At 36.5% G+C, this 27756-nt stretch overlaps 1 protein-coding gene across 1 annotated transcript in view; it reads left to right on the top strand.

The window, feature by feature from the left end:
- LOC104158743 (uncharacterized protein KIAA1109-like) overlaps nt 1-26806 on the top strand; it is a gene marked incomplete at its 3' end in the record, with an annotated part of 54731 nt that extends 27925 nt beyond the window's left edge. The window contains exons 16-37 of the mRNA XM_009696471.1: nt 97-275; nt 422-528; nt 2683-2891; nt 6053-6280; nt 6855-6992; nt 8854-9030; nt 11408-11536; nt 12517-12636; nt 14758-15035; nt 15783-16033; nt 16504-16762; nt 17182-18025; nt 18884-18954; nt 19441-19614; nt 19939-20059; nt 20913-21059; nt 21437-21564; nt 21993-22195; nt 24171-24368; nt 25054-25265; nt 25592-25743; nt 26656-26806. Coding sequence (XP_009694773.1) covers nt 97-275; nt 422-528; nt 2683-2891; nt 6053-6280; nt 6855-6992; nt 8854-9030; nt 11408-11536; nt 12517-12636; nt 14758-15035; nt 15783-16033; nt 16504-16762; nt 17182-18025; nt 18884-18954; nt 19441-19614; nt 19939-20059; nt 20913-21059; nt 21437-21564; nt 21993-22195; nt 24171-24368; nt 25054-25265; nt 25592-25743; nt 26656-26806 — 4476 coding nt within the window. The remainder of the gene's footprint in view (nt 1-96; nt 276-421; nt 529-2682; nt 2892-6052; nt 6281-6854; nt 6993-8853; nt 9031-11407; nt 11537-12516; nt 12637-14757; nt 15036-15782; nt 16034-16503; nt 16763-17181; nt 18026-18883; nt 18955-19440; nt 19615-19938; nt 20060-20912; nt 21060-21436; nt 21565-21992; nt 22196-24170; nt 24369-25053; nt 25266-25591; nt 25744-26655) is intronic.
- Between the last annotated feature and the right edge of the window lie 950 nt (nt 26807-27756).

The raw sequence follows: 27756 nt of genomic DNA, 5'->3' as shown, positions 1-27756 counted from the left end.
GTGAAGATGATGGTGCATATGAACATGCAAATAGCATGAGCGTTATGCATAAAGTGAATGTAAATTAACTTTTCTGTTACTAATGTTTGATTTTAGGGAGAAGATGTTGATCTTCATTTGTATCTACCAGATTGTCATCCTAGTAAATACTCACTTTTCATGTTGGTGAAAGATTGTCAGCCTAATAAAATAAGTCCTGAATCTTGTATTTCTGCCGAATGTCAAAGTGGTCAGAAAACAGGCAAACCCAAATGGAGGAACATTACTCAAGAAGAGTGAGTTTTCTTGTGGCATATATTTTTATACTGGTTTTTCATATTTACTTATTTTGTTTGTGATGAAAGCAACCTCATATGTTCATGGAAGATATTTAATGAAACTTTTGTACTTCAAATAAAAGTGTGATGTTTCTTTTTGAAAGGGCTGGATGGGTTGAATGCTGGACGGTCCCGAGTGTTGTGTTTACAATTGACTACTCATGGCACCCAATTTATCCTCAGAAGGCAGATGAGCAGTTAAAACAATCCTGTAAGTGTCACTACCTTTTTCTTGTTGGCACATTTCATTTCAGGAACTGCTGTGACTTTGTCGGATCAAGCTGCTTAAATTTGCAGAAATGTATTTTGAACTGAACTACTACTACATGTCATATGGGAGAATGCTAATCTTTAGAATGCACCAGGTTTGAATTAAAAACTGACAACATCTCCTGATGCAAAATTTCAGAATGTGTCCCAGTTCCCTGTGTAAAAGAGGATACTCTCTGTAGTTCACTTCTTTGTCCTTAACAAAGTGAATCTCTTAAATGGGTTGTTGCATAACATAAAATGTCACTCGGTATACTTAATGTGAAGTACAATATTTTTGACAGTATCATGTTCCTTAGCCTTTCTAAGCTTTTTTCCTTTGGATGTTGTGATACTGTCGTAGCATTTAAATGTTTGAATACATTACATGTGAGATATAATAACATTGTCTTACCTTTATGGATATGGAACCCAAGATTCTATAATGCTAGCACTGTTGAAGTGAGCAGTGGCCATCAGATACGAGTGTTAGGTATGGAACCCAAGATTCTATAATGCTAGCATTATGTTGAATGTTGAAGTGAGCAGTGGCCATCAGATACAAGTGTTAGACTGATCAGTCTAACGCTAATTTCTAAATAATGATTTTTAAATTTTAAATGTCTAAACAGTATTTCTAAATAAGAAATATTACGTAAGCATGTACTTGCAAAAAAATGTAATAAAATACTTAAATGCAGAGATACGAGAAAGTTATTTTAAATACAGAGGAGGTATGCAGGAAGTTATGGGGTTACATAAAAGTCTTTCAGGTTGAGATGCAGAACCGATGAAGGAGAGGTATTAGAAGAATAATGAGGGCTAGTTTGAATGGGCCTCAATCAGCAGGTGTTAGAAGATGTGCTGGATAACGTTTTCAGGTTTTGAGTTCCAACAGTTCAAATCTAAAAGAACTCAAATTTTAGAGGATGAAGCAGAAAAAGTAAGATTCATCTTGCAGATGTTCATTAAATGCTCTTTTGAGACTGTCAGCTTGTGTCAAATATGTATACTTCAAATTTGGAAACATTTACTTGTAATCGTAGCAATTGAACCTGCGTTTGAAAGTTTGTGCATGCACAGGTAATTTCGTCTGCAGCTTCCTTTAATGAATAATCCAGCACAGTCCAGCTCACTTCTAATCTGTAATGCTGATAAAATGTGTTTACTACAGTATCAACATCTGTATTTCATTTTGAGTCAATCAATAGAACTCTTGGAGTCTCTAAGAAACAAATATGTTGCATTACAAGAGATGCGACTTCAAAAAAAAAGTGGTCATTTCACTGCAGCATTTAGCTAGTTTATAACACATAACAACACAAGCATTATAGACAATAATGGTAAGTTAAAGCCTTGAAGGTTTTCTGACTACAGATGTGTATTCAGTGTAGTTCTGTATGTGGTGGTTCTTCCAGTTAAACTGGTACTTGAAATCATACTCCATCTGGAGCATCAAACCCATTTTATATGGTTTTCCTGTACAGTTCTTTACTTCCTAGCAGTTGCTTTACATCCCCAAAGCACTTCTAGTTATTCACTTTCTTCTCGTTGCCTTTCTTCACTTAAGAACAACAAAGCGCGTTCTTCTCCCTAACTCCAAATAAAAAGAAGGGATAGGAAGTAAGATTTGAATTTCCAAACTGTTTTGTGACTGGGCTAATTGAGTTGTTTGAGAGGAAATTTTGGCCTACAGAGCTACCAGTTCAGAATAGGTTTTTAATATAACTTTTGCAATTTTCCTGTTTGTTTGCTTTTGTTTATTCTGCAATAGCTGTGTGGTTGTGGGAAATCTGCTACACTGAAATGAAAGCTTGTCTTTGTTTAACTTGAAAAGCAAGATAAATAAATTGAATTTTTTATCGGAACTTGAAGGATTGTTTTTCTCCAGCATAATCAACATTGACTAAAATATTCTATATTTTCCTGTTTTCCCAGAGTTACTAGATATGAGAAACCAGTTCTGTAACAGAGACATATTAACATAATTATATTATCCAAATTAGAAAGCTGTAAAAAGTTGTATACTTAGTACACGTTCATATTTGCAGGATTTTGTCCATCAGAAGTCTAACTTGTAGTCAAAACCTATTTTCTTCTTTATTTTGCTCCCAAGTGTCAGAAATGGAAGAAACAATGTTATCTGTGCTAAGGCCATCGCAGAAAACAGCCGAGAGTGTGATTTCATCTCCCACAACTTCAACCCGCCTTCCCCTTGATCCCTCAGAGCTGCCCCCGGATAAGCTCCATGTGGAACTGGAACTCTCCCCAGATTCCCAGATAACCCTGTATGGACCCCTGCTCAAAGCCTTTCTGTCCATAAAGGTAGGCACAGGAACTCAACTCGTAAAACTTATGGATGGCCACATGTAGGAAAGGGAAATAATTCCTTTGAAATAGAAAATTAGAGTTCTACAGAACACATGAATTTAGATGAAAATTTTTGTAAGTACTAGTTTGGAATGACTTTGTTTGCTGATATGGCATAGCTGGGGTGAATTCAGTTGGCACAGGCTTATGAGAAGACTTCCAATATATATATGTAGATGTGTATCAGCATAATTTTTCTCTCAAGGAATAGTATATGCTCTGGGCTTCATGTGCAGAAAATTTCTTTGACTTCTGCAGTAGTAAAAAATAAAAATAAAAATCCATGATTATGACTAGTGCTTATATTAACAACCATTTTTATGTAAAGATATATCAGAACGCATGCTTTTAGGGCATTTTAAGTTCTGCAGAGTGTCCTAATTGTTTGGTTTTGTTTTAATTAGATTCTGTGAAATTTCTGGAGTTAGGCTCGTGGAGGGGAAGGGGGAAGGACATGAGAATAAGTTTTTAATTTAAAAAGCTACTTCAATCAATATTGAAGAAGAATTTTTCATCCTTTTGATATTATTCTATTATTCTTTAAAATGTTTGTGTTGCTTATGTTGTGTCCTCTCCCATTACTGATCATCAGGGTGGCTAGAAACAGTTTAATTTCTTTCCACGTCCGTCACCCTGCCTTGTTGTGACAAAAGCAGAGCCGATTGAACATATTGCTTCTATTTGACTAGCAGTGAAATGATTGGGTTTGGGTTGTTTCTTGTTTTTTTGTGGTGTTTTTTTTGTTGTTGTTTTGTTTTTGTTTTGTTTTTGTTTTTTCTTTTTTTTTCTTATTTGTTTGTTTTAAAGGTCTACTTTAGCCTACACAGATCTAGGCTAAGATAATGTTCCTCAAAGCTTTCATTTTGGGTCAGAGAATGAGGAATTTTCTGAGACAGGTGATGAGTATCAGGATTCATACTGAAACAGTAATTTTTATGAACTTCTTATATAAGGTATCGCACATAAGCAGTGACTAACAGAAGATACTAAGTTTTTGCAGAGTATAAGACTTGCAAATACGTTCATTATTTTTTCATGTTACCACTAATAGGATTAAAAAGTAAATAGGATTAAAATTAGGCCAGTATTGCATCATGATGACTTCATTTCTTCTGATACAGAGGAAATGCACCCAGGTTTGAACTGTTTATTGAGTTCCTCTTTTGGAACCTATAAATTCATGAGATGGTTCTGTCTTTCCAAGCAAAGCAGCAGTTCTTCAGTGCTCTTTGCCTCTGGAGGTATATGTAAACAGCACTACGTTAGATCCCTTGATTCTATGATGATTTAATTTTTTTAGGTGCAGATTTCTCAGATGAAGTCTGGCTTTTAAATCTCAAGAGAAAATTTAGATTAATAGCTCACTTGTGAAAATGCTCATTTATTGTTCTTTTTAGTATTTTTGTGACTGTGTTTACATCTTTTTGTCCAGCTGTGCTGGCAGCATCGCTTAATAGATTTCAGAGGTGGGGGTATGCTTATTTTCCTGACTTGTGGTTGAGTTGTTGGTTTTAGTTTGTTTTCATTGATCTTTTTTAGTACATGTGGGAGAGATTGCTGGACGTGCATCGTTCATGCAGTTCTATTAAGCATTCTATTCTTGGGAGATAGTTTTTTGGTGTAGTACACTGTGTTTCTTAATGAAGGGCTTGCTGGCTGGGAATGAATGATTTATAGGTCCTTACATCCCCAGCAGAAGGTACCAAGAGTAAGTTACTGGAGTTCTTGGCACCCTCTGCTGGGTGTGCCTTATTAAAAATATTTCTAGGTCTGTATCATAACCTTGACCTTTATCTTTTCCCTTTGCTAAAAAGCAAAGCATGTTAGCTTTGCTTAGCTTTGGAGGTTGTTTTTTTTCGGTTTGGCCACAGAGAGCTGCTTAATTCATATGCATTAACACCAAAAATACTCCAGAGACTCAATACAAGATGGTAAAATTACATGTCCACAGGAGTCGTCATTTCAAGGCTGATAATGAGCCCACCTTTTCTGTAGCCTTTTTCAAGGCCATAGGTACCTTGCATTTGTTTGCTTTCTTTTTGTTGAACAGGCTTGTGCTGCAGACTTGTGCTTACCAAAGAACAAAGACATTTTGGAAAGCAAATGAGGCACAGAAAAGGGAAGGAGGGGAGCAAGGAAGTTCACAAGATTGAAACCTATTTCAATTTAATGTTCGGTCTAGTACTCATTTGTCTGCATCTCACAAATCACCAGTGGAGTTGGTAATGGTTGGAACATTTCTGTCAACATGAGAGGCTGAGGAACTGAGTTACTTTCTAAGAACGAATGAGGGAGCAATGTTTGTGTCTGTGTTTTAACCTCTTTGGTCAGAAAGGATTTTGCTCCACAGAATGCTTAGTCCCCAACACTTCCCACGTACTGAATTAACAATATAACGTGCATCATTCAGAAGATTCTTCTTGAGAGTCTAAGTCTAGCTTGCTCTCTTTTTTTTTTTTAGGCGAGGAGGAGGTGACAAATCAGGAATCTGATTCTGGTGCACTTAAATAAAACATAGGAAGTGGATTTTTTTTTTTTAAAATCTTTTTAAATTAATGATGGATTTTCTGTTTCCCAGTAGAATTTGGCAAAGTTACTTTGGTCTTAGGTAATTGAGGGGGATTGGCTTAGAAACAAGGTGGGGTTTAGACCCAAGGGGAGAAGTGTTTATGAAGTAATATTTTAGAAGCATGTTTAAGACTTTGAAATCTGCTGATAACAAGTTTCAGAAGGTTGCATGAGAGTGACTTCCTGCAGGATGTGTTTCATGTTCTTACTCTCAAAGTTATCTATCTTTAAAAGCACAAAATCTGTTTTAAAATGTCAGCAGTAGTACTTCAGAATAGTTATTTGTATTGCATGCGTCTAGAATACCAGCACTTTGAGAACTACTGAGAGCCCCTTTTCCTGCGAAGCGCATGGCCTAAATTTGCTCACTTAAGGTATCCTTTTTTCATAAAATGAAAGTATATATGTTTCTTCAGCTATAGGTTACAGCTATACGGCTTATTTTAGGGAGAACTAACATACAGAAAAAGATTGGATTGGTATTGTACTACACTGCCTGTATGTTTTTAATTTGTTTTCTTTATGGTCATAACAATTTCTTTTCCTAGGAAAATTATTTTGGAGAAGATGACATGTACACTGATTTTGAAGAAGTTGTTTCAAGCCCTGTTTTGTCACTGTCAACATCTTCAAGCTCTGGATGGACAGCTGTTGGAGTGGAAAATGACAAGAAAGAAAATGAAAGTTCAGTCAAGCCAGTTCACCCTCTTACATTACGCCCATGGGATATTACTGTGCTTGTTAATTTGTACAAAGTGCATGGGCGATTACCAGTGGTAGGTACTTTAGAATCTTAAAACATTTTGCTTCATGTAACTTTTTTTCTAGTTTCAGGATCTGGAGTTAAATTTAGCTCTCTGGAACATTAAGTTAGGGTGGTGCTTACCAATGTGTGTTTATACTCTCTACTAAAATCGTGGCTATCTAATCCAATTTGAGACGATTTATTTTGCTTCTCTGGGAGGCAGAACTGGATAATTTTTAATATGATTTTTATTCAATGAACTTGATTTGTGTAATAATATTTTTGACTGACCATTATGATTTCTCAGTTATTTAGCAAAACTGTCTTCTAATGGTGCATTCTACTCTGCACAGCTGCTTTCTGAGGCATCCCCAGGAATTCAAATAAGAATCCAGATAAAAAAAATTGAGTTCACCCTAATGGGTTTAAATTGCTATTTATGTAGTTGTCAAAAGGTTTTTGAAGTTGCACAGGCTTCTTTTTGAGTATCTGCTTGGAGGAAAATTAGCATACTTTCTGCTCACAGATTTGCTTCCAATCTTACAATTTCAACCATGTTGTGTATTTTCAGTTTCTGAAACAGATGTGTTTAATTTTTATTTTAGCATTGCAGCCCAGATGGTCCTGAGTGCCCTACAGCTTTCTTGGAAAGGTTGTGTTTTGAGATGAAGAAAGGATTTAGAGAAACAATGCTTCAACTTGTACTATCTCCAGTGAATTTGTTTCTGAATGACAACTATCAGGTACTAAGCTGTTTTTTACATGTTTGCATGTGTGTCTGTATTGTGGAAATTGTGATGATCTTAAAATTGAATTCTTTTTTTGTTAGGAACTTCCCTGTTGTACACATACAAAGTTTATTAAGGCTGTTCTTTAATACCTCTTATGATTCATAAATAATGCATGTGGTTTTTTTAGGTCTTTATTTCTGTCCAGTTTGCATTGTAGTGAAATGCACAAAAGAAAAGACTATACTTTCTTAATTTTACTTGAAATCTTTCTGGAGAAGGGTCTCTAGGAAACAGAGTGTAATATTCAGACTGGTCTTATAATCATTGGGTGATCTCCGGTTTGTGTGTGGGGGGGGTTTTGTTTGTTTTGTGTGATGCATGGGGTTTTTTGGATTTTGTTTTTTTTAAAGAATTTCATTTTAAAAGATACTATAAATTCAGACACGTGAATTTTGTGCAGAGACTGGTACGATTCATTCTTTTAAAGCATGTAGTTTTAAATCTGCACATATTAGTAAATAGAGTGACTGCATCTTTCACATATTCTCTAGGACTTTTATTAAACTAAATCACGCAGCTGGATCTGTAGCTTACGGTCAGGATCTTGTTATGACCTACAGTCTTCCTCTGGTGGGGGGAGTCACAATCCATACTTCAGAAAGTACTCAATGAGACGAAGCTAAGTGTTGTCTGTGGCTTGTCAGCTAGCTGTATACTACTTTGATTTTAGTAAACTTGCAAAAATTGCACATATGGATGAATTTAACTCAGTGAGGATTTTGGACTGAAATTTGTTAACACAGGAAGTTGTCCTGATTCATTAACTCTTGCCATTTAATGTTGGAAGTGTTAATTTTTTTTTTAGGTTGACCCTTTATTCGTATTACGTATGTCAAAAATGCTGTTTGATACTTCTTAGTTCAACCTTAAAGTGAGAAGTTCATAGTACTAATGTATATAGAACAGGAATTGTCCCTCTGCCTAGCTGAGCAAGTATTGTTGCTTCATGTTTCCCGTTCATATTGTTTTGAAACAGCTTCTGAATTGAGACATAGGTTGCCAGTGATATCAAAAGAGTAGGGCATGTTTCTTCTTCACTACGCAACTCCAAAGGATTTGCTGACAGTGGAAAGCAAACTAAGCAAGATAAAAAGTTGAAAAAACTGAATGAAGGAGAAGTTTTGCTGTTGATTTACTGGCTTTAATCCACAGCTTACCTCCATGCGGTCACAAGCTTCTAGTGTATGCCTGTGCTGTTTCTATCTTTTCGGTTTCTTCTCTGGCTGGTGGAATAATATTCTTTTGAAATGTGTTACATCTGAATTTTCGTATCTGCAAACAAGTAGCTTTGCTTTAGGTAGCCAAGAAATACTTCAGTGAAAAGTGCAACTTAGAGGACAGCCTCTGATGTTTGTTCTTTGGTAGTTTTAAATTTATTTTTAATTTTTTATAATGTGTCAGCTTTCTGATTGTAGGAAACCTCCATAAGTCATGTTATTTCACCTTTTGATCACTTCCATTGTTAAACATGCTCTTCCATTCTTTGTTTGTATTTTATTGCAATAATATTTAAGAGATGGTGTGTAGATGTCACTGTGTGGAGTTCACCAAGGGAAGGTTGTTATTGATAGTTGCTAAAAATTAAAACAAACTTGGGTTAGATAAACTTCCCTCTCCCCCTGTAAGATTGGCATTTATGTTGTTGTGTGGGTAATGCTGAGAAGTTTAGGGACTGTCTAGCTGTACAAAAGTCAACAAGATTTAAGAGGTGAAGGTGAATGCATAAATGAAGTATCTCTGGCTACACAGTTCTTGCACTTTCTATGGATGTATTCTTTGCAAACTTTAGCTCTAACTTACTTGTCCTTAACAGCGACCTGCAGTGGATGAAGTTCTTCGAGAGGGTCACATCAGCCTGTCAGGTCTGCAGTTGCGCGCTCATGCAATGTTTTCAGCGGAAGGTCTGCCTCTTGGAAGTGATACTTTAGAGTATGCATGGCTGATAGATGTACAGGCTGGAAGTCTTACAGCCAAAGTTACAGCACCACAGGTACTATCTAGAAACTATTTGCTTTGAAGTATTACCTTTTGTCTTGTAAAACTGGCGTAGCATGGATTTTTGGAAAGGACATGTTCTCAGCTGAATGTGGATGCATCTGTACCTTAAGTAACCTTAATTTTACGGTTTGAAAATATAATAATTTCTAGAAATGGATAGGAGATGCCAAATGAGCTGAAGCTGATACGCATCTTAAATCTAGGTGTAACAGGGTGGCTAGTATTATAGGAGAATTTGAAAGGATGATAGTAACAGAGCACGAACAAATCAGTAGTGAATACTGTTGTCACTACATGTAACATACATGTGTGTACATCTATGTATGTTAACGTATTGAGAAGAAAGGCAATCACAGTATCTACATGCACTTTAAGTGGTTTAATCTCAGAGGAAATAATACTTTTGTGTAAAAAGAGCAGGTGTCTTTGGATGCCTTCAGCCATCAACTAGGTAACGTGATGAAGAGGAGAAAAGAAAATCTATTCAAAAGGTTTAAGTATGAGATGACTTAGTTGTCTTTGACTTCCTCTGAGGTTACTTTTATTTTGTGATGCTGACTTCCAGGGGTGCAGGTTTGTTACCCCTGCTGGTTAACTCTCTGGGAAGGACAAATGAAGTATTCAGTTGTGCCTGCAGTCTGAAAGGCAGTTTGATATCCCTCGGATGTGAGCTGCTTGGAGATATGTAGGCATTTGCAGGAAGGGATGCTACCAGCAATAAGGATATCAAGTTGAGCATCTGGCAAGAATTTAGCTTGCAGATGAGGTTCTGGCATTCCATAGAACGCTATGGACAAAGCCACATTTTAAAGTAGGAGACAAATGAGATAATTTGTGGGAAGGTAGTGTGGGCAGGCCTAAGCAGGAGAGTAGCTAGTAGCTCAGTCATGCTGCTCACTGCATAGATTCTGATGCATGGTCCCACTGCAACATAGTTTGCTTTCACAGTAGTGGATTTTCTTAGGTCAGTCTTAGCACTAACTCCTTTTAGTTTTGCTATTTGTGTTACTTTTATTTTTCCATATAGAATAGTGGCTCCAAGTATACAATAGGCAGATCACTTTGATTTATTTCTGGTGTGGGCTGCCAGACCTTTAAAAAAGGTTGCTTTGTCAGTCTATTCAGAAACATGAGAGAAGTACATAAATTCTATTTAGTTGTTAACTATTTCATTTATTTTTAAATTTTTAAAGACATTTCTGCATCCTCTTATTTGTCTAAAAATTGGCATTATTTTCTAGGATTAAACACTTTTTCATTAGAAGATTTCTGTAACAAATAAAGTCAAAATAAGGCATACAAGCAATTTCAGTAAATCTAAAGAATAGACTCCAGATACATTTTCATGCTACATATACAGACTTTTGTGGCAGTATGTCCCAAAATGCTACCACTGATTTAGATAAGCAGTAGTATTTACTCCACTGTTCTGTGCTTCAAAATGAAGACTAGTTGGTTCAAAGTACTCTAATGTTAGAGCACATTTCTAAATGCTTGATGCAACTGAAGGATTTTCTTCCCCTTCAAAACCATTAGCAATTGTATGCTTCATACAGAATGTTTAGTTTAGTTTAGTTTTTGTTGTCAGCAGTGCCATGGAGCAGAACTTGAATTTGCTGTTTCAGGGTTATTGGCTTTTTTCCTCCCATAGTATGATATATTGCAAGAATTGGTGAAGGGACAACACTAAAGGGAGCAGGAGAGATTTTGTTCAGGACAGTCATAGTTATATTAAATTCCATTTAAATTACTGGTGATTTTAAGTACCCTTTCCTTTAGCTAGCCAAAGAAAACCCATTTCCCTCTCATAAGAGACAGTCAGTCATGAATCATTTCCTTTATAAATGAGATAACTATATAAAAGACTTAAATCAAGAATAGGCTAATTACTAGGTTTTTTTTTTGTTCTGTTTAGCCAGTTTCCTCCTATGCTTTCTGAATGTAACTTTGTTACTTATATACAAAGAAGTCTGACGTTTAAATTATGAATGGTAATAGAGTATTTTGAGGTGATTTTTTTTGAGGTAAAATAAGGAGAACTCTGTCTTTACAGTGAAGGTCGCAGTTGACTGTAATAGCAAAAGCTGTTTCCTTATATTAAGAAATAACTTAAGAAATTGTTCAATGTCACAGTGTTTTCCATGAAAAACTACAGAGACTTGCATGTTGTGGTGCACACAGAAATAAAAATCAATCTTGAGTAAGAGGAACTAGACTATGTGTAAGCAAGATATGTTACGATGGGGTCTGTCTGTTGTTATTCCTGCTCACCTCACAACCTTAGGTGATGTTCTTTCAGTACTCTGTCAAATACAGAAAGTTTATTTTGTATCCTTACTATTAGACAAGGTGTTGTTACTTGCTTACAGCTTGCGTGTCTTCTGGAATGGGGGCAGACCTTTGTATTTCATGTGGTGTGCCGGGAGTTTGAACTGGAAAGGCCAAAATCTGTAATAATATGCCAGCATGGAATTGATCGTCGGTTTTGTGACTCTAAGGTAACCTTTCACCCATCTTAATTGCTTGCTGTATTTGCACAGGTTCTTTGGAACATCTTAGAAATTCAGCCTTAAAGTTATCAAGACACATGGAGTATATAGTCAGGTTGGATGTTCTCTTTGATAAATTGTAGCTAATTATGTTTTAGAAAGATAAGGGATTCTCTCTGGATTTCTCTCCCCCCCAATGCTCTGCATGTGTGGATATGCACAATGTTTTTGTGCTCTGTGAATTATTTTTGGAAATGATATCCATAGAAGTCATACCTAGTTTCTTACCTCTACTGTGACAGTTAAGAGCCAAAGGGCATAGTCCAGCATCCCTTAAGAGACAAAGGTCATACTTCCCCTCATGCTTGTGGCACATTTCCATGGTACTTTTTCATCCTGTATCCTCTGTTGATGAAAGAGTGCTTTGGTGGGAGACTTAAGCTGACAGTTTATAGCTTCCATGTGCCTTTTTTTCTTTTTTTAAAGTTGGGGGTTTTTTTGGTGTGTGGTTTTTTTTTTTTTTTTTTTTAAACCTAGAACTCTTACTTAACCATCGTGTCATTGTGGGTTCTGCTTTTGGTGCTTGTCTCTTAGAATCCATGTGCACGGTCACTTGAAGACCAAAGGAGGCTTGCCATATATTAAGTATGAATCCTGGATTTCATCTCTCGACATCCTCCTTGTTTTGTTCCAGGTTTTGTGATGTTCTCTATTAGGACACTTGATTTGCCTTTTGCTGTTGGAAGCCAGGAGAGCCCACTGTGTCCCCTGACATTGCTGGACAGAAGAATTAAACATGCAGTAGTGAAAATGAACCTCAGCACAGAAACACCCCATCTCATACTCATGTGCATAGTGTAGAATATGTAACTTTTTATTGCTCTAGTTTTGGACCTCTGTTAAACAGAACATAAATAAAAGAATAAGCACAAATTAAACTAAAACTCCTAATGTACGTTTATTTTTTTCCTTTTTTTTTTTTCCTTCAGATGAACTGTGTCCCTGGGCCATGCCCAACATCTGATGACTTAAAGTACACTATGACACGCTTAGCCATGGATGGAGCAGATCTGTATGTGGTAGAACATGGCTGTGCCACCAATATAAAGGTAAAAATAATTCTCTTAAAAGCAATTAGAATACTTCTTTGTCAATAGAGTTCTTTGTATTTTTTGATAGAATAGCTACGTGAATTTATTGCTGGCTTACATGCAATGGACTAAGCAGAATTTCTGAGACTTCAGGTGATAAAAGATTGGCTCGGATTGGTCCAGGAGTAGGTCAATTTGGCTTCTGCTTAGTAATTCCATTAATGATCTCAGAAAATGGTAAGGAGGAGTGGATGTCTGCCAAAATAAGAGTGAAAGCTGCAGGAATGGTGTAAAAAAATTAAGAAAACACTGGGCAATATAAATCTCAGTGTCTGTACCGAAGAGCTAATAAGAACTTGTGCTGTGAGTTAATAACTCAGCAACTGGAAATGATTGATAGGGATTGCATACAAGTCAATGCCTGATAACTCATGATCTTCTTATGTGATACAGCTGTTTGAATTAAGAATGATCTTTGGTAGAGATGGAAGAAGTGTTAATGCCACTGCCTGACTGAATCTAGAACACTGCATGGTGTATCCTCTGTTCAAAAAAGGATGTGCAGAGAAGAGCTGATATTCTCTCCATTATCCTATCATACAAGAGAAAACTGCAATAATTTACTCAGTGTAGCAAAATATAAGTTAAGAGACAATTGAGTTATGGTAACAACAGGAAAGGAGAAAAGTGCTACGCTGGTGTAAGTGACTAGTAGTTGTGCTGTCCATTAATACATTTGGTTTTAAAAGGTAGACTTTACGTGTAAGGTTTTGGGGACAGTTTCACATTATGAACAAGAATCCAACTGAAGGAAAGTGGTAATTATTTTAGACCTTTTTTAAAATTATATGGTGTCTTGTCATTTGAATGGCTTTCTACCTTTTGGCAATAAAAAAAATACGTTTGAGTCTCCAAATTCTTTTGAGTCCAATATTAAACAGCACCGTCACAAATATTAACTATATTTGCAGGCATAAGTATGAATGGCAGTATTTTCAAAGGCAGCTTAATAACCTGAACCACTCTAGGAAATTATATCCTGAATGCGTTTCATTCGAATTAAAAAAAAGGTTTCCAGTCCTCCGTTATAGTCTGTGACAGAGACGAGAGGTAGTAATTTAATATTAACCCAATGGGTAGCTCTTCCTTGGCTGGGTTCTTTTACACCTTTCCTTCCTTTCCCTGTGAGAAGTTTGAAAACTCGACCTGAAATTTCAGGTACTTCATGCTGTCTTTTTTGGAGAGGACTCAAGCTGTGCAAGAAACTTGGTCCAATGTCTTCAGATTATTTGAAGTTTGAAGACTAAGCATGTATGGGAGGGCTAGGTCATCTTTTTAGTGCACACCAGTGTCAGGGAGGATCGATACTGTGTGGGCAGGTGAGTTAGTTGTACAGCGACCAGTTTCCACAGCTAAGTGCAGGGGTAGAGCAAGAACTTCTGGTTTGTCTTTGGAGAGGGTTGGCTCCTGCCAGTACTGTGCTTTTTGTTGGAGAGTGGCAACCTCCTGTTTGGTTCAACAAAACTACTGGTGTTACACCAATACAAGAAATAGAGTGTGATCATATAAGGGCTACTATAACACAATTCCTGTGGATCTCAGTTAAGGTTTAGGATCTAGAATTTCTTGAGTTTTGCAGTGTTTAACATGGTTGTCTCACTGGGGTAATTATTAATTGTAGCTCTAATACAGCTTTGTATTCGAATTATATAATTTATGTTTTAGTCTAAGGACATAGAATGATATATATCATATAAAATCATATATCTGATTTTGAAAGTTTCAGATTTCTTGGTGTTTAGATGACGATGAAGAATTTAATAATGATTTAATTTTTTTAAAGGTTCATTACAATGTCTGTCCTAAGATGAGCTTTCTTCTCTGATCCATTTACAAAAGGAGACTCCTAAGTAGAGATCTATTTTATTTAAAAACTGGCTAAAACTAATTCTAAGCTTGCCTCCTTTTGTGTGTGTGCACATGCTTGCATATTGAACTGGTTCTCTGTCTTTTTTGGAGAGAATAGTTTACTGTGATCTTTCTGGAATATAGAAGGTGATGTGTTAACTGGTTTAAGGCTACCCTTTCTTTGTTTCACTCATGACTAATCAGAGTTCATGTTTTAAATCATGTTTTCAGATGGGTGCTGTACGTATTGCAAACTGCAACCTCCACAACCAGTCTGTTGGAGAAGGTGTAAGCGCTGCTATTCAAGACTTTCAACTGAGACAATATGTTGAGCAAGTGAACAATTGCAGAACTGGTCTTCAGCCAATATTAAGGAGGGCTTATTGGCTGGAAGCTGGCTCTGTCAACTTGGGGCTCATCACTGCTGACATTGCTTTAGCCGCAGATCATCCTTCTAAACATGAAGTGCAGAGACAGTTCTTAGAAACGCATGATAACAGAACTAAGAGGTAAGAGATATGATTGAAGGAGATGTATTTGAATTTTTTGGGAGGTGTAAGTTAATACATCTCTCTAACAATGGAACTTTGTTGTTTGCTTTTGAGGGTTTTTTCGTTTACATAGATTACAATTCCTTGTAATTTTTTCTAAGTATGTTGAATCCTCAGCTATGGGGTTGGTGGTTTGAATGTGCTAGGACTATACAAAATCATATGATTTTTGGCAAAACTTTTCCCTCTGCCTTCCCTTGTCCCCCAAAATGAAGATCAGGGAGAGGAGGGAATCGAATTTGTCCTCTGGCTGGACTGAAAACAAGCCTTAAAGAGTCCTGAGCAAACTGATGAACAGCTGTGAACAAGATGCCTGGTGTAACTGTGGTCTGTGTCTCTCCCAGAAGAGCAGTTGCCTCTGGCATAAGCAACATTCACCGGCATGGAGTGTGTTTGCAGTGCTTGCCTCCATGCGGAGAGAAAGGGTTGTTACTATTAGTGTGTACTGTTGCAGGTGGACATCATCTGTGCCTAAGCACTGCATATATATTTGTGATTTGCTCCTTTCTGGAGTTAATCCTTCATTTTATGTCTGACACTTGCATTTCAGATACAAATCTTACTTACTCATTTCATGCCAGATGAAACAGGAGCTCACGTATAAGAGGGGGATATCTTTTAGTCTTGTTTTCACTGAATTTTAATGTACTAAGGCTGATGTGGTCATGTTTTTGTTTTGTTTTCTGTTTTTCTACCTCTGTATAGATTGTGGTTTTTGTGGCCTGATGATAATTTGAGGAATAAGAGAAGCAAGAACAAGTGTGGCTGTCTTGGTGGCTGTCGATTCTTTGGTGGCACGTTAACAGGACTAGATTTTTTCAAACTGGAGGAACTGACACCTTCAAGCAGCTCTGCTTTCTCAAGTACAAGTGCAGAATCTGATATGTTTTATGGGCAATCATTACTGCAGCCAGGAGAATGGATAATTACTAAGGAGATTCCTAAAATTTTAGATGGTGAGAATGCGTTGTACTGTAATTTTATTCTGTTTTGCCCAAAAATATAATCTCTTGACTGTGCATTGGTGTTTATAGTCTTTCCAGTTCTCGTTAATGAGTAGTACTTGTGGTCTTGTGGAAGAGGTCTTGTAGTGGCATGGGCCCTTCTAAGTGCAGTCAGTAGCTTAAAAGTAGTGAGCAAACTTTCATATGCTGAATTTTTATATTAACATGCAACTCCTTTCTGAGTAAAAAGAAGTTTTTTGACTTGAATCTGTTCTACTTATATAAAAGCAGTTTACCAAGGCAATCTGGTGTTTTGCTGCTATGATTTTATTCACTTTTGTTACTGCAACATACTAGTACCTGTATGCATTTCAAAACTAGGGCTTTTGTTTAATAAGGATTTTTATTTCAGTGGGCAGGAAAGAGACCATTGCAGTTGTGTTATCAGATGTTCAATTTTTCTTTTCTGTTTCTGATCCTAGGCAAAGCAAATGGTGTAAAACGAAAAGATTGGGATTGCAGATCTATGGGTATAGAAATAGAAAGAAAAGCACAACATCTAAGCCTACAAGTGCCATTGCGCTCCCATAGCTCCTCGTCATCGTCGGAGGAAACGAGCAGTTCTAGTGCTGCACTCCCCTTGCTTGCAGGTGAGAAGGACAGCCCATCGTCAACTGCTGAGGATCACTTGGGACAGAAGGAGTTCTTGTCTGGTGCAAAAAGGGAGGATGGTCATGGAAGGTTAGTAATCTCTGTCCAGGTAGAAGTATCATTCAACTCTTGAATATGTTATGACATAAAAACCCCTTTACACTTAGCAATTTATAATGTGTTGGTTACTTTCTAATGATACTGCTGAAATGCATTTCCTAGTTAGAATGCAAATTTGGATCCCTAATAGGGGATGATTACATGATCTGGGTAGAAAATCCAGCATGTAAGACAACAGCACATGCTGTTTATGTTTGGTTTTACATCCTCTATATGTAGGCAAGTGGACTAACAAGTGGCAGAATTTAGTATGTAATCAGCACTATGAAAATAATTGTTATGCTAATAGAAAGTCATGGAATCACTGAAGCATTTGACGGCTTCTATAATGTAAAGAGAGAAGCATTAATAATAAAATAAGCAAATGAACCTTTAATTTTTGTTTCCAGTGTTGCAGTTGAGGGTGCAGAGGGCAGCCCTGCATCCCCTGGCAACCAGGAAAGGCCTGTTGGTCAGTCTCCCCTGAGGTCTCCGCTGAAACGGCAAGCGTCTGTGTGCTCCACTCGGCTTGGGAGCACCAAGAGCCTGACGGCAGCCTTCTACGGAGACAAGCAGCCTGTTCCAGTTGGTGTGCAGTTCAGCAGCGATGTGTCTCGCAGTGATGAGAATGTCCTGGACTCCCCAAAGCAGAGGAGGAGCTTTGGTTCTTTTCCGTATACTCCATCTGCAGATTCAAACTCATTTCACCAGTATCGCTCAATGGATTCCAGTATGTCAATGGCTGATAGCGAAGCTTATTTTTCTGCAGCAGAAGAGTTTGAGCCAATAAGTAGTGATGAAGGTCCAGGAACCTATCCAGGGAGGAAGAAGAGAAAAAAGCAAGCTCAGAAAATTGAATATAGTAGAGGGTCTATTTATCACAGTGTGGAAGGGCCCTTAACAAGCACAATCCATGGAGAAATTAATCAAGATGTTAAAATGTTGCCAATTAAGACTCATCCTTCACAGGCTTCATTTGTTTCGGCTCTGGGAGGAGAGGATGAGCATGTTGAGAACATGTATGTCATGGAATCTGAGAAGACTGTGGAAAGTGAGCAAATAACTTCCCAGCAGCCTGTAATGGCATGTTACCAAAATTATCTTACACAGTTCCAGGTGATCAACTGGTCAGTAAAGCATCCAACTAACAAAAGAACTTCAAAATCCTCATTACATCGCCCTTTAGACCTTGACACACCAACAAGTGAAGAAAGTTCGTCATCTTTTGAGCAACTTTCTGTCCCAACTTTTAAGGTATGGAAGACAGAGGAAGAAGGAGTAAAGAAAGGAATAAGAATTCAAAATGAGTTGAAATTGCTTAGTATGCCTGTTGTGTGAATAAAGCTATGAGAGACTTGAAACTTCTTTGCTTTTAGTTAAGGAATACCTTGGATTTCTGACTTCAGATCATGGGCTGTGTGGCTGGGAGGTTGTGGAAAAGAAAAGAGTTAGAACTATGTGGATAAGATGTGTGTTCTGGATTGTCATTATTGCACTTAAAAATGCTGCCTGGTCAATGATATGCAGCTGAAGGATATTTATGTGAGTTTTGTTTAAAATACACGTTACAGAGAACTTCAGTAGAAGCACATATAATACTGGTAAAGTATAACGTAGGCTGTAAATGCTTTATTTCAAAGTAAAATTGAAACTCAGATTTAGCAAATAATTTTTGTAAATGTTTGGGCTTCTTAACCCCCCCCCCCCCTGTGTGATGTATGTGATATGAGCATAAGGAAGGAGCTGAAATGAAATACATGAAAAATAATGGAACTTACTTGATAGAAAATAGGTGTCTAAGCTCTAGAATTTAATTTGTTATCACTTTGCAGCAAAAGGTTTCTGTTCATGCAAGTCTTTCACAGATTAGTATTTGAAGTCTTTTTTTAAAAGTGATTAGTCACTATCTATGTAAAAACTTTGTAATCTAATCTCTCAAGTAATTTTAAAAAAAGAAACCTAGGAGTTTCTGTATACTATGTTGGAGAATCTGTATATGAGGGATTCTTTTAAGAAAAAAAACTGAAAGGAGAATCTTTATTTGAAGATTTCTTGAGTATTTTTTTCATATATGGAAGGAATGTAATAAATCTCTTTACATTTTTATCTTAGATTGTTAAACAGGGTCTCACAGCTAATTCGTTACTGGACAGAGGCATGCAGCTTACAGGATCAACGTCTAAGTAAGTTGAATACTGCATAACATTATTAGCATATTTTTTTAAGAGTAGGATTTTTCCTAATACTCTTGTTAAATACTTTGGCTCTTGGTAGCCCTTCCAAAATTTGATTTGTAACAGTAGTTTTCAGTACAGATTTTCAGTATTTTAGGAGAGAATATTCTATCGTAAAATGTTTGGGTTTGGTCAAAAAGAGAGTACACTGTGAAAGCATTAAATTATTTCACCCGTACATTTTCACGATTATGAATTGCAACTGAATTTGAATTAATTTGGGAAGTGCTTATGGCAAGTGTCCATCGCATTGCCAAAAGTTGAACTTGGATCTAGGGAAGGGCCTTGCCCTGGGATTTTATTTGTGTGCTTTCTAAGCTATGCGGTAGAAGAAACCTGCCATTATATGCATTTTATTAAGAATAAAAGCATACCAGGACACTTTTGTATTTCTTTTACAAACCTAGATTGTTAATATGTATTTGACTTGTTTAGTACACCTTATACTCCTTTGGAAAAGAAGTCTGCAGAAAATACAGATGATGAAACAATAACAGAAGAATGGACTTTGGATCACCCTGTCTTCCAGACACGGACAACAGCAATAGTAGAAGTAAAAGGAACTGTAGATGTAGTTCTGACTCCTCTTGTAGCAGAGGCACTGGATAGGTAATTAATTTTACTTTTACTACTGCAGTGTTAATTGATTATCCTAAAAACTGTCTAAAATCAAAGCTGTTTTGTTCAGCAAAGGTTTAGGTAAAAGGATTGAATAACATGACTGATGGAACAATAAGGCCTTGTACCACGTGAACGTAACTCTGCATTTCCCGTGAAGAAGCTAGAAGAACGTTTTGCTGACCTGGGAAGTGCCCTTTATGTTTGTCAGTGCTTAATTTTTTTCCTCTGTAGTGTTAATTAAACATTATTGATGGTGTATCATGTGAAACTGGAAGTTTCAATGCTCTGTTGTGGGCTTGTTTCCTCTCGCAGGTATATAGAAGCAATGGTGCATTGTGCTAGCTCTCGACACCCAGCAGCAATCGTTGACGATCTGCACTGCAAAGTTCTTCGGGATGCTGTACAGAACAGCAAAACAAGCTTCTCGGAAAATGTAAGAAAGGAAACAAGAAAAACGCACAGAGATTTGAAAGAATAGTTTCCTATATTTTATGTAGAAGAAGTTTTAATTGGATTCAGTGTTTTGAGATGTAGTAGCTAAATGCTATATAAATTTGGAATACATATTTATTTTTATCTTGTGCCTAATGTATGTGCATTTTTATAATCAAGTGTTATACTGCCTTTTGGTGACCAGAAATCTCTCTTACAGACTGTTTTGGACAGTCTAGTCAGTAGCTGCATTAATTTGCATGAGATGATACATTCTGTTCTTAGAGATTACTATAACTGATATGTATTATATTCATATCGGAAATACATCATTTATTATTTTACAGTAGTTAGGGAGATCGTCTCTGTGAGAAAGACGAAGGTTCAAGCTAAGCTGGGAAAGTGCATGTGGTTTTTTTGCAGTTCATCTGATACTTTAAAGAATTAATTTAGCTTGAAAAGAATTATATGGTAGTTCTACAGAATTAGGAATTCTTTCTGTCCAAGTTAATGACCGTATCTATATTTTATGATTTCTTAGACTTCACAGTGTAACGAACACTAATTATTTACTTCATAATAAGTTGTTATATATACTTACATTTGTAGAACCCAAACTTTCAGCTGAAATCTGGTCATTTGAAAGTTTATTGCAGAATGACATTACTGCCCTTATGGATCTAGACGTACTATATCTGTAAGTGCTACAGTCCTTGATCTAGAAATCATGGTGGTGTGCTTTGAATGAAGTCAGAATCTCTTACTGCTTCAGAGCTAATAAACTATCCTGTTACTCTTTAGCTTAGCAGCTCTGAGTTACAGTGAGAATAAATTATTTTTTTCCCCCCTCCAAGTTATCTTCGAAGCAGGATGTTAGAGGAACAAAAATAGACACTACCACTACAGGAACAACAAACCAGGGACCAGCACAGACCAATCTCTCAATTAAGCAAGATAATGTGACAATTAAGGGTCTTCAGGCCAACGTTACTGTACCAAAGGTAACAACTTATTTTTTTTTAGCTTATTAGTAGTGTGCCTCACAAATTACCCTTCTTTTGCATCCCTATTAGTTCCCCAAAAGCTTAAATGAAACTATGTGTTTGTGCTAGATAACTAACGTTTTGAACAGGATAGACTGTTTTGGAGCTGCTCAATTTTTCTATGGTAGGTGTGCAAGTTAACTAACAACCACTATGGGGGTAAGTGACTACCATGTCTTTAAATGGTTTTTACATCTTCTAGGTGTAATGATTTTATTTTTTTTTTCATTTTACTAAGAAGTCTAAGACAAGATTGTGTCAGAAATTAGTGATGTATACTTAATGTAACATGTTCTTCTAAATTTCTTTACTCTTTGGCGGAATTTTACATACAGGTGAACCTGTGTTTACTACAAGCATCTGTCGATGAATCCCCAGGGGTTTCTTCTAGCAAAACCGTGACTCATGTTTCATTAGTAGCTTTGTGTTTTGATAGAATTGCTACGCAAGTTCGTATGAATAGGTAAGAATAATACATGTCACTATTTGTGGCTCTTGTTAAGTTAGTCAAAAGACTTACAGTGATGCCAGTTTTTTTCAGTTCAGAAGAGTATTTGAAAAAGTTGTCATGACTGAGTTAAGCAATAAAATGTGTCTTCTGTGTTTTATAAGTTAAAATCTATCTAATTAGGATTGCAGTTTAAGAAGTGAAGGAACCCTTCTGAAATAATTTTGGAACTTTAGTTTTAACTCTTTCTTTCTTGTATGTCATGCAGGATGAAATTACTTTTTTCAGTATTTTTCTACCAAAGTATATGTATCTTCTATCTTACGAAGAATTCTTTTTAACACTGCTGTGCCAGTCACTTAAAATTTTGAACAAAAATAATCAAATGAAATATGTCTACCTGAGATTTGCTTAATTGTTTTTTTCCTCCCTTATATTCGAAGGGGTATAGTTGAGGAGACTTCAAACAATGCAGAAACTGGGAGGAATTCTGTCACATTTGATCGTTACATCCAAACCAGTAAAATGCAGCCCCAGTCGTCTGGCTCACTGAGATCCAATGCTGGAGCAGAAAAAGGAAAAGAAATTGCTGCTAAATTGAACATCCATCGTGTTCATGGACAACTTAGAGGCCTTGATACAACAGGTAAGCCCTTTTTTAAATTGTGAAAGTGTCAGTTTTCATAGAAGCACATGGTTATAGTTGGCCTTGATCTCGTAGTTTGGTTATGGGTGGTTTTTTATCAAGACAGATAAAAAGGCTCTAGAACCTGGTGATTTTACAGATACTCTAAAAAAGAAGTTTAGGATGGTTGTTCTGAATTATTTTCTGTTATTCTACTAAAGTGCTAGATTTAAATGTAGGCAGAGTGAAAACTATCAAGAAAAACTTCTAAGCGGTTTGAGTGGCAGTTGGGTTGCACTGTAAATATTGACTTGCACTGGTAAAATTTCAGGCCTGGCTCCCTTCCTCTCAGTTGGTCTCTTTTCAGCTACTATTTTCTGTCACCTGATGTGGGCAATGAATTATGCTTATTTGTTTTCTTACTACTTTCTAACAATTTCAAGATAGGTATAATGTGCCTGTTGTACTGGCAATTTCAGCATGACGAGCTGTGGATTTTTAATTATAGCAACTGTAAAACTGAAAATGAGATCTTACCCAATTGTCGTCTTCTTGTTTGTGTTAAGGAGATTCATTCAAAAGGCTGTGAATTAAATTCAGCTGCTATAACTCTTGACCCTGGAAAAGCTAACCAGGAAAAGAAGACCATAAGTGGAGGCAGTTTTTGTTAAAACTGATTTGATTTTGATGGAATCTATACCAGTTAGTGCCGTGTTTTACACTATCCCATAAAGAATAGGAATCTTTAGGATGTGAGGAAGTGCTCTGTGAAGCAAGTATGATTAAAAACCACACAATAAACAAAAAAACACACTGCTGTGCAAAGATGAGTCAGCAAATGAAATTGGAGGAAAACTAAAGCAATAAGACAACATTAAAATGGTTAACTCCACTTTTTTTTTTTTTACTTAGTTACGGGTAGCATCTTAGAAGTAGTGCCCTGTCTTAGTTATGCTGCAGACATTCAAGAAGGCCTAGTAATTTTTGAATTCTAACCAAGAAAACTCATCATCTTCTATTTAAAAGGTTTGAGAAGTGTCTTTCTAGATACCTTAGTGTTTCACATGTACTTCAAAAGTAATTGCAGTTATCAGTTGGGAGCAGAGAGTGAGGATTGGAAGGCATATAAATTGATCCAGTGTAGTTCTTTTCCTCAGATATTTGACATTTAACTCTGTGTGTGTGTTAATGGGCAATAGCTATAAAATTATTTAAAATGTTTCTCCAGAAATGTCACTGGAAGAAAGGATTTATATTTAAGCTACATCCTAACATCAAAGAAATCAATGTGGCATAGTACCCTCCTGGATCTTAGACAGCAAAGATTATAATGAATTAAAAACTGCTAGAGTCTGTACTTTCTTAGGAATCAGTGAGATTTGGGGCTTTACATCCTCCCAACGCAGACGTAGACATGCTTCCAACCAAGAAGCAGTCTATGAATTAAAATTAGAGCTTTATTTCTAAATATCCTTCAAGTATGCTATAGTTAATACCAAATGCATTTCTACTAAAACATGTTTTCCGAGAGCGCTGTCAGTATCACTGTCATTTGTTGCTATTAAACCATAGGTATTTATTAGGAATGTTTCTTTAGGTAAAGTAATTTCAGGCCAATTGCCACTTTCAGATAAAAATCTGAAGAGCTTGTTTGTACACATGTCTTTGGAACCATGACTGTACAAAAAGACAAAGAAGGCAAATGTGTTAGGATTGGGAATGTCTTGAAACTTTAACTTTGTGCTGCTCCGTCCTTGTTTTTTCCGAACTTAAAAATTACCTCACCCATATTAACAATATTTTCTTCCTCTTTCTCTGTTTCTTTTTTTCTTGCTTGTGCTTCAGTTTTATTTTTTTTCCTTTCTCCACTCCCCCCCGTTTTGAAGAATACTAAAGAGACAATACTCCCCAAACACTGTAAACTTCAGAGAGCTATTTGAAGATGTCAAGTTTTTTTCATTTTGTAACAAAGTGATAAATATGTTTGTTTTCACAGATATTGGAACTTGTGCAATAACAGCTATTCCTTTTGGGAAATCAAAAGTTCTTTTTACTTTGGAAGAGTTGGATGAGTTTGCTTTTGTGGATGAAACAGATCAACAAGCTGTTCCAGATGTAACTCGAATCGGTCCTAGTCAAGAGAAGTGGGGCTGGATAATGTTTGAGTGTGGAATTGAAAATTTAACTATAAAAGGTAAAGCTTATATAGGCTTTGTATTATTTTGTTTTACGAAACTACTAACAATTCTGTTATTAGGTCTTCTAGTTTAGCAATTATTTGATTAGAAATCACTGAATATAGGTGATACTAAATAGTACATGTCTGTTGTGAATAAATCACATTGCATAGTAGATTATACAATAGAGCAACTTTTAGAAATCAATACCACTTCTAATAGTGTATGAAATAATTCCATATAAACTGGTTTCAGCAGTTTCTGAACTTGAAGTGAAGGTAGAAATTGATACTTCCACTGGTCACTTAAATCCTGACCTTGCAGTCCTATCCACAGTAAGTGTCTGCATATAGGGCCAGAGTGTTGCTTTGGGAGGGGAAGCTAGCTTCAAAAAAAACCCAAAATCCATATATATGTATTTTCTGTCATCCAAGTTATTCTTTTCAGGGAATGGTGTTTAAAAACAGTCTTCATGTGAGTACTCTTCATCTACTCAGAACAAACTATCAGAAGCTCTACAACTAGCTGTTAAATTGTTGTATGAAAATTGTAGCAATAAATTGTTGTATAAAATGGTAATGCATCTTGTTTAACCAAAATAGTATGTATTTTTCCTCTTAAGAACGGATCTTTTCTATGGGACATAACTTACAGATGTTTGAATGGCAAACATTTACAGTCTTGGTATGTATGCTTTCACAGGAGGAAGACAATCCGGAGCAGTATTGTACAACACATTTGGAGTCATGGGTAAATCGAGAGATACAGAGAGAGGTGGATTGCTTGCATCAAATAACTCTTCAGATTCTCCAACTGGTAGTGGTTATAATACTGATGTGTCTGACGATAACCTTCCTTGTGATAGGATAAGTCCCTCTTCAGATATTAATGGAAACTCAGTTTCAGATGAGCAGGTTTGTACATACTATGTAGAAATGATTGGTCTTGGTTTGTGGGGTTTTTTAAAGTGATTAACATTCATAAAAAAAAATTAACAATTTGACAGATGTTGTGCTAACTGCATTCATACTGTCTACTTGCACACTAAAGTTTCACCTTTCTGTGAGGTCTCTTGGTATTGTCTTGGGAGAGTTGATATACAGCATTACTTTATTTTTCTTTACCTGAATTCATACGAAAGTATTTCTTACGAGCAGTGCACAGTATGGTACATTAGTGCCTTCCAATGTAATTGCTTTGGAAGACAATTTCACTTTTGACTTTGTGTTTCCTTTTTTAGGATGAAGGGGTTGAATCTGATGATCTAAAAAAAGATATACCCTTGCTGCCTCCTCCCCCTGACTCTTGCAGCATGAAGTTAACAATCAAAGAAATTTGGTTTAGTTTTGCAGCCCCTACCAATGTGCGCTCTCCAGCCCATATATTTTCAAGGTATAATTTTACCCGATTTAAAAGAAAGAAAATGACAATTCTGTTTTGTTAAATTGCAGTTGTATTTGGTAGATTCTGAATGTAACTTCAATAATTTTTGAAGCTTCTCTGGAAATGAAAATTTTGGATTTTGCATATTTCACAGTAACTCTTGCTTCAATTTTTTATTGTTGCCATTTATATGGAAGTGTTGCTAGAAAATTTTTGGTTAGGTATGATTAAAAGAAGAAAAGAAAGATAAAATACACCAACAGAAAACTTCCAGTGAGACTGAAATGTATGAAGGAGAAAGGCACGGGAGGGTATTAGTTTTGAGTAGGAAAGATACTAGAGAAGAGAACCACTTGGTGCTTTTGGTATTCAACCTGATGCTTAACCCATGATCTTACTGCCATTGTGCTATAAAGTTTCAGATAAATCTTTCTAAATTTATTTCAAGATAGTTTTTCATATTGTGTTTGTAGAACAATCCAAATATTCCTATCTCTCAGCAGTTTAGGCCAGTACAGAGCTATAAATTAGAAAATACTCTCTGTGGTTTTGCTGATATTCTTGCCTCAGCCCTTCAGCAAAAGTCCTTCATGACGTATTGTGTAACAGTTAATGTGGGATTCAGTCAGTGATGAGAATTTAAAACTCTGTGATTTCAGTAGGGAATACAAATGGGAAAAGGAGGGAATAGTGGTAGCAAGAGCAGGTGGAGTCATGAGTGGGTGAGCAAGTAAACCAAAACCTGCCTTAGGTACTTTTTGCCACTTTTCATTTTCTGGGCAATAAGTCTGTGTTTGTTACTTTGTAACATTGTTCTGTCATATTCCACCTATTTGAATGTCACTCATAATAGCATTAGAAAATCTTACTAATTGCTGCTGCTGAACGTGAATACCTAATTCTTCTTATTTTTCTCAACAGGCAGCTGAACCTCCTGAGCACTGCAACGCCTGCAGTTGGTGCTTGGCTTGTTCCCATTGATCAAGTGAAATCATCATTAAATAAACTAGAAACTGAAGGAACTCTGCGAATCTGTGCTGTTATGGGTTGCATTATGACAGAAGCTTTAGAGGTAAATGACCTTTAGAAAATCGATAGGCATACCAGAACTGTGCAGTATAATATGTAATATATATTTGTTCAGGATTCCAGATGTTCTCACTGACAAACTTACAGTGCCTCTTATGAGCCTTCACTTCCAGAATTTGTCACAGGAACTCACTATCTGTGCCTTTTGTACACAATCTAAATTTCAGTGGAAAAAAATTAGCTCTTACTAGTGAGGGAGTCTTGCACTTCTTACAGGGGTGCATCTTCAGGTAAAATAACTGGGAATTGTGCCTTTTGAAAGGGAGGAGTGAGAAATATGGCTGTAGCATCTGGTATATTTGATGATATATGCAAGTGTGTTGAATTATGAAATATTCAGGGTATCTTTTGGGAGAAAATGTGAATTTCTGTGCTCCTGCACTGCATTAAATCATTGTGGTTTTGGACCTGTGTATTAGAGGAAGGAAGAACAAGCATAGTGAAGGTGAAACGTTCTAGCAGGATACATAAAACAGACAATTTTTTTTTGTTGAAAACTAGGATTGGTAGAACTTTTGTGACAAATTGGGTGTTAACTGTGATTTGCTAAGGAGCTTTCTTGTGCGTAGGCAGATTTCTGCTGTTGGTTTGCTTGGCACCATGTGGTGGGAAGGTTTGGAGGTGATAGCCGTTGTTGGGATCCGAGCTTGCATTGTCAGATTGACGAGCTTAGTGTCAGGCTAGTTTCCTGCTCTACTCGAAAATCATCCTTTGCAGCAGTCTTGTATCATTACCTCCCTTCATATTTCTTTTCCTACCCTTTTTCTAGCATTAAACCAAATTAGAAAAGTGCCTGGTTTTTCTTTATCTAGGAATAAACAGTTTCTGTGAAAACATTGCAGCTAGCTGTGCATGTATGTCTCTTAGTCCAGAAGTAAATTTTCAAAGTCTGCAATTTGAATCCAGCCTTCTGTTTTATTATATTATTTATAT

The sequence above is a fragment of the Cariama cristata genome, unplaced genomic scaffold (genome assembly GCF_000690535.1).
Source record: "Cariama cristata isolate BGI_N322 unplaced genomic scaffold, ASM69053v1 scaffold12463, whole genome shotgun sequence".
Classification (NCBI taxonomy): domain Eukaryota; kingdom Metazoa; phylum Chordata; class Aves; order Cariamiformes; family Cariamidae; genus Cariama; species Cariama cristata.
Note: the sequence above shows the minus strand (reverse complement) of the source record. Positions and strands in the feature narration are given on the sequence as shown.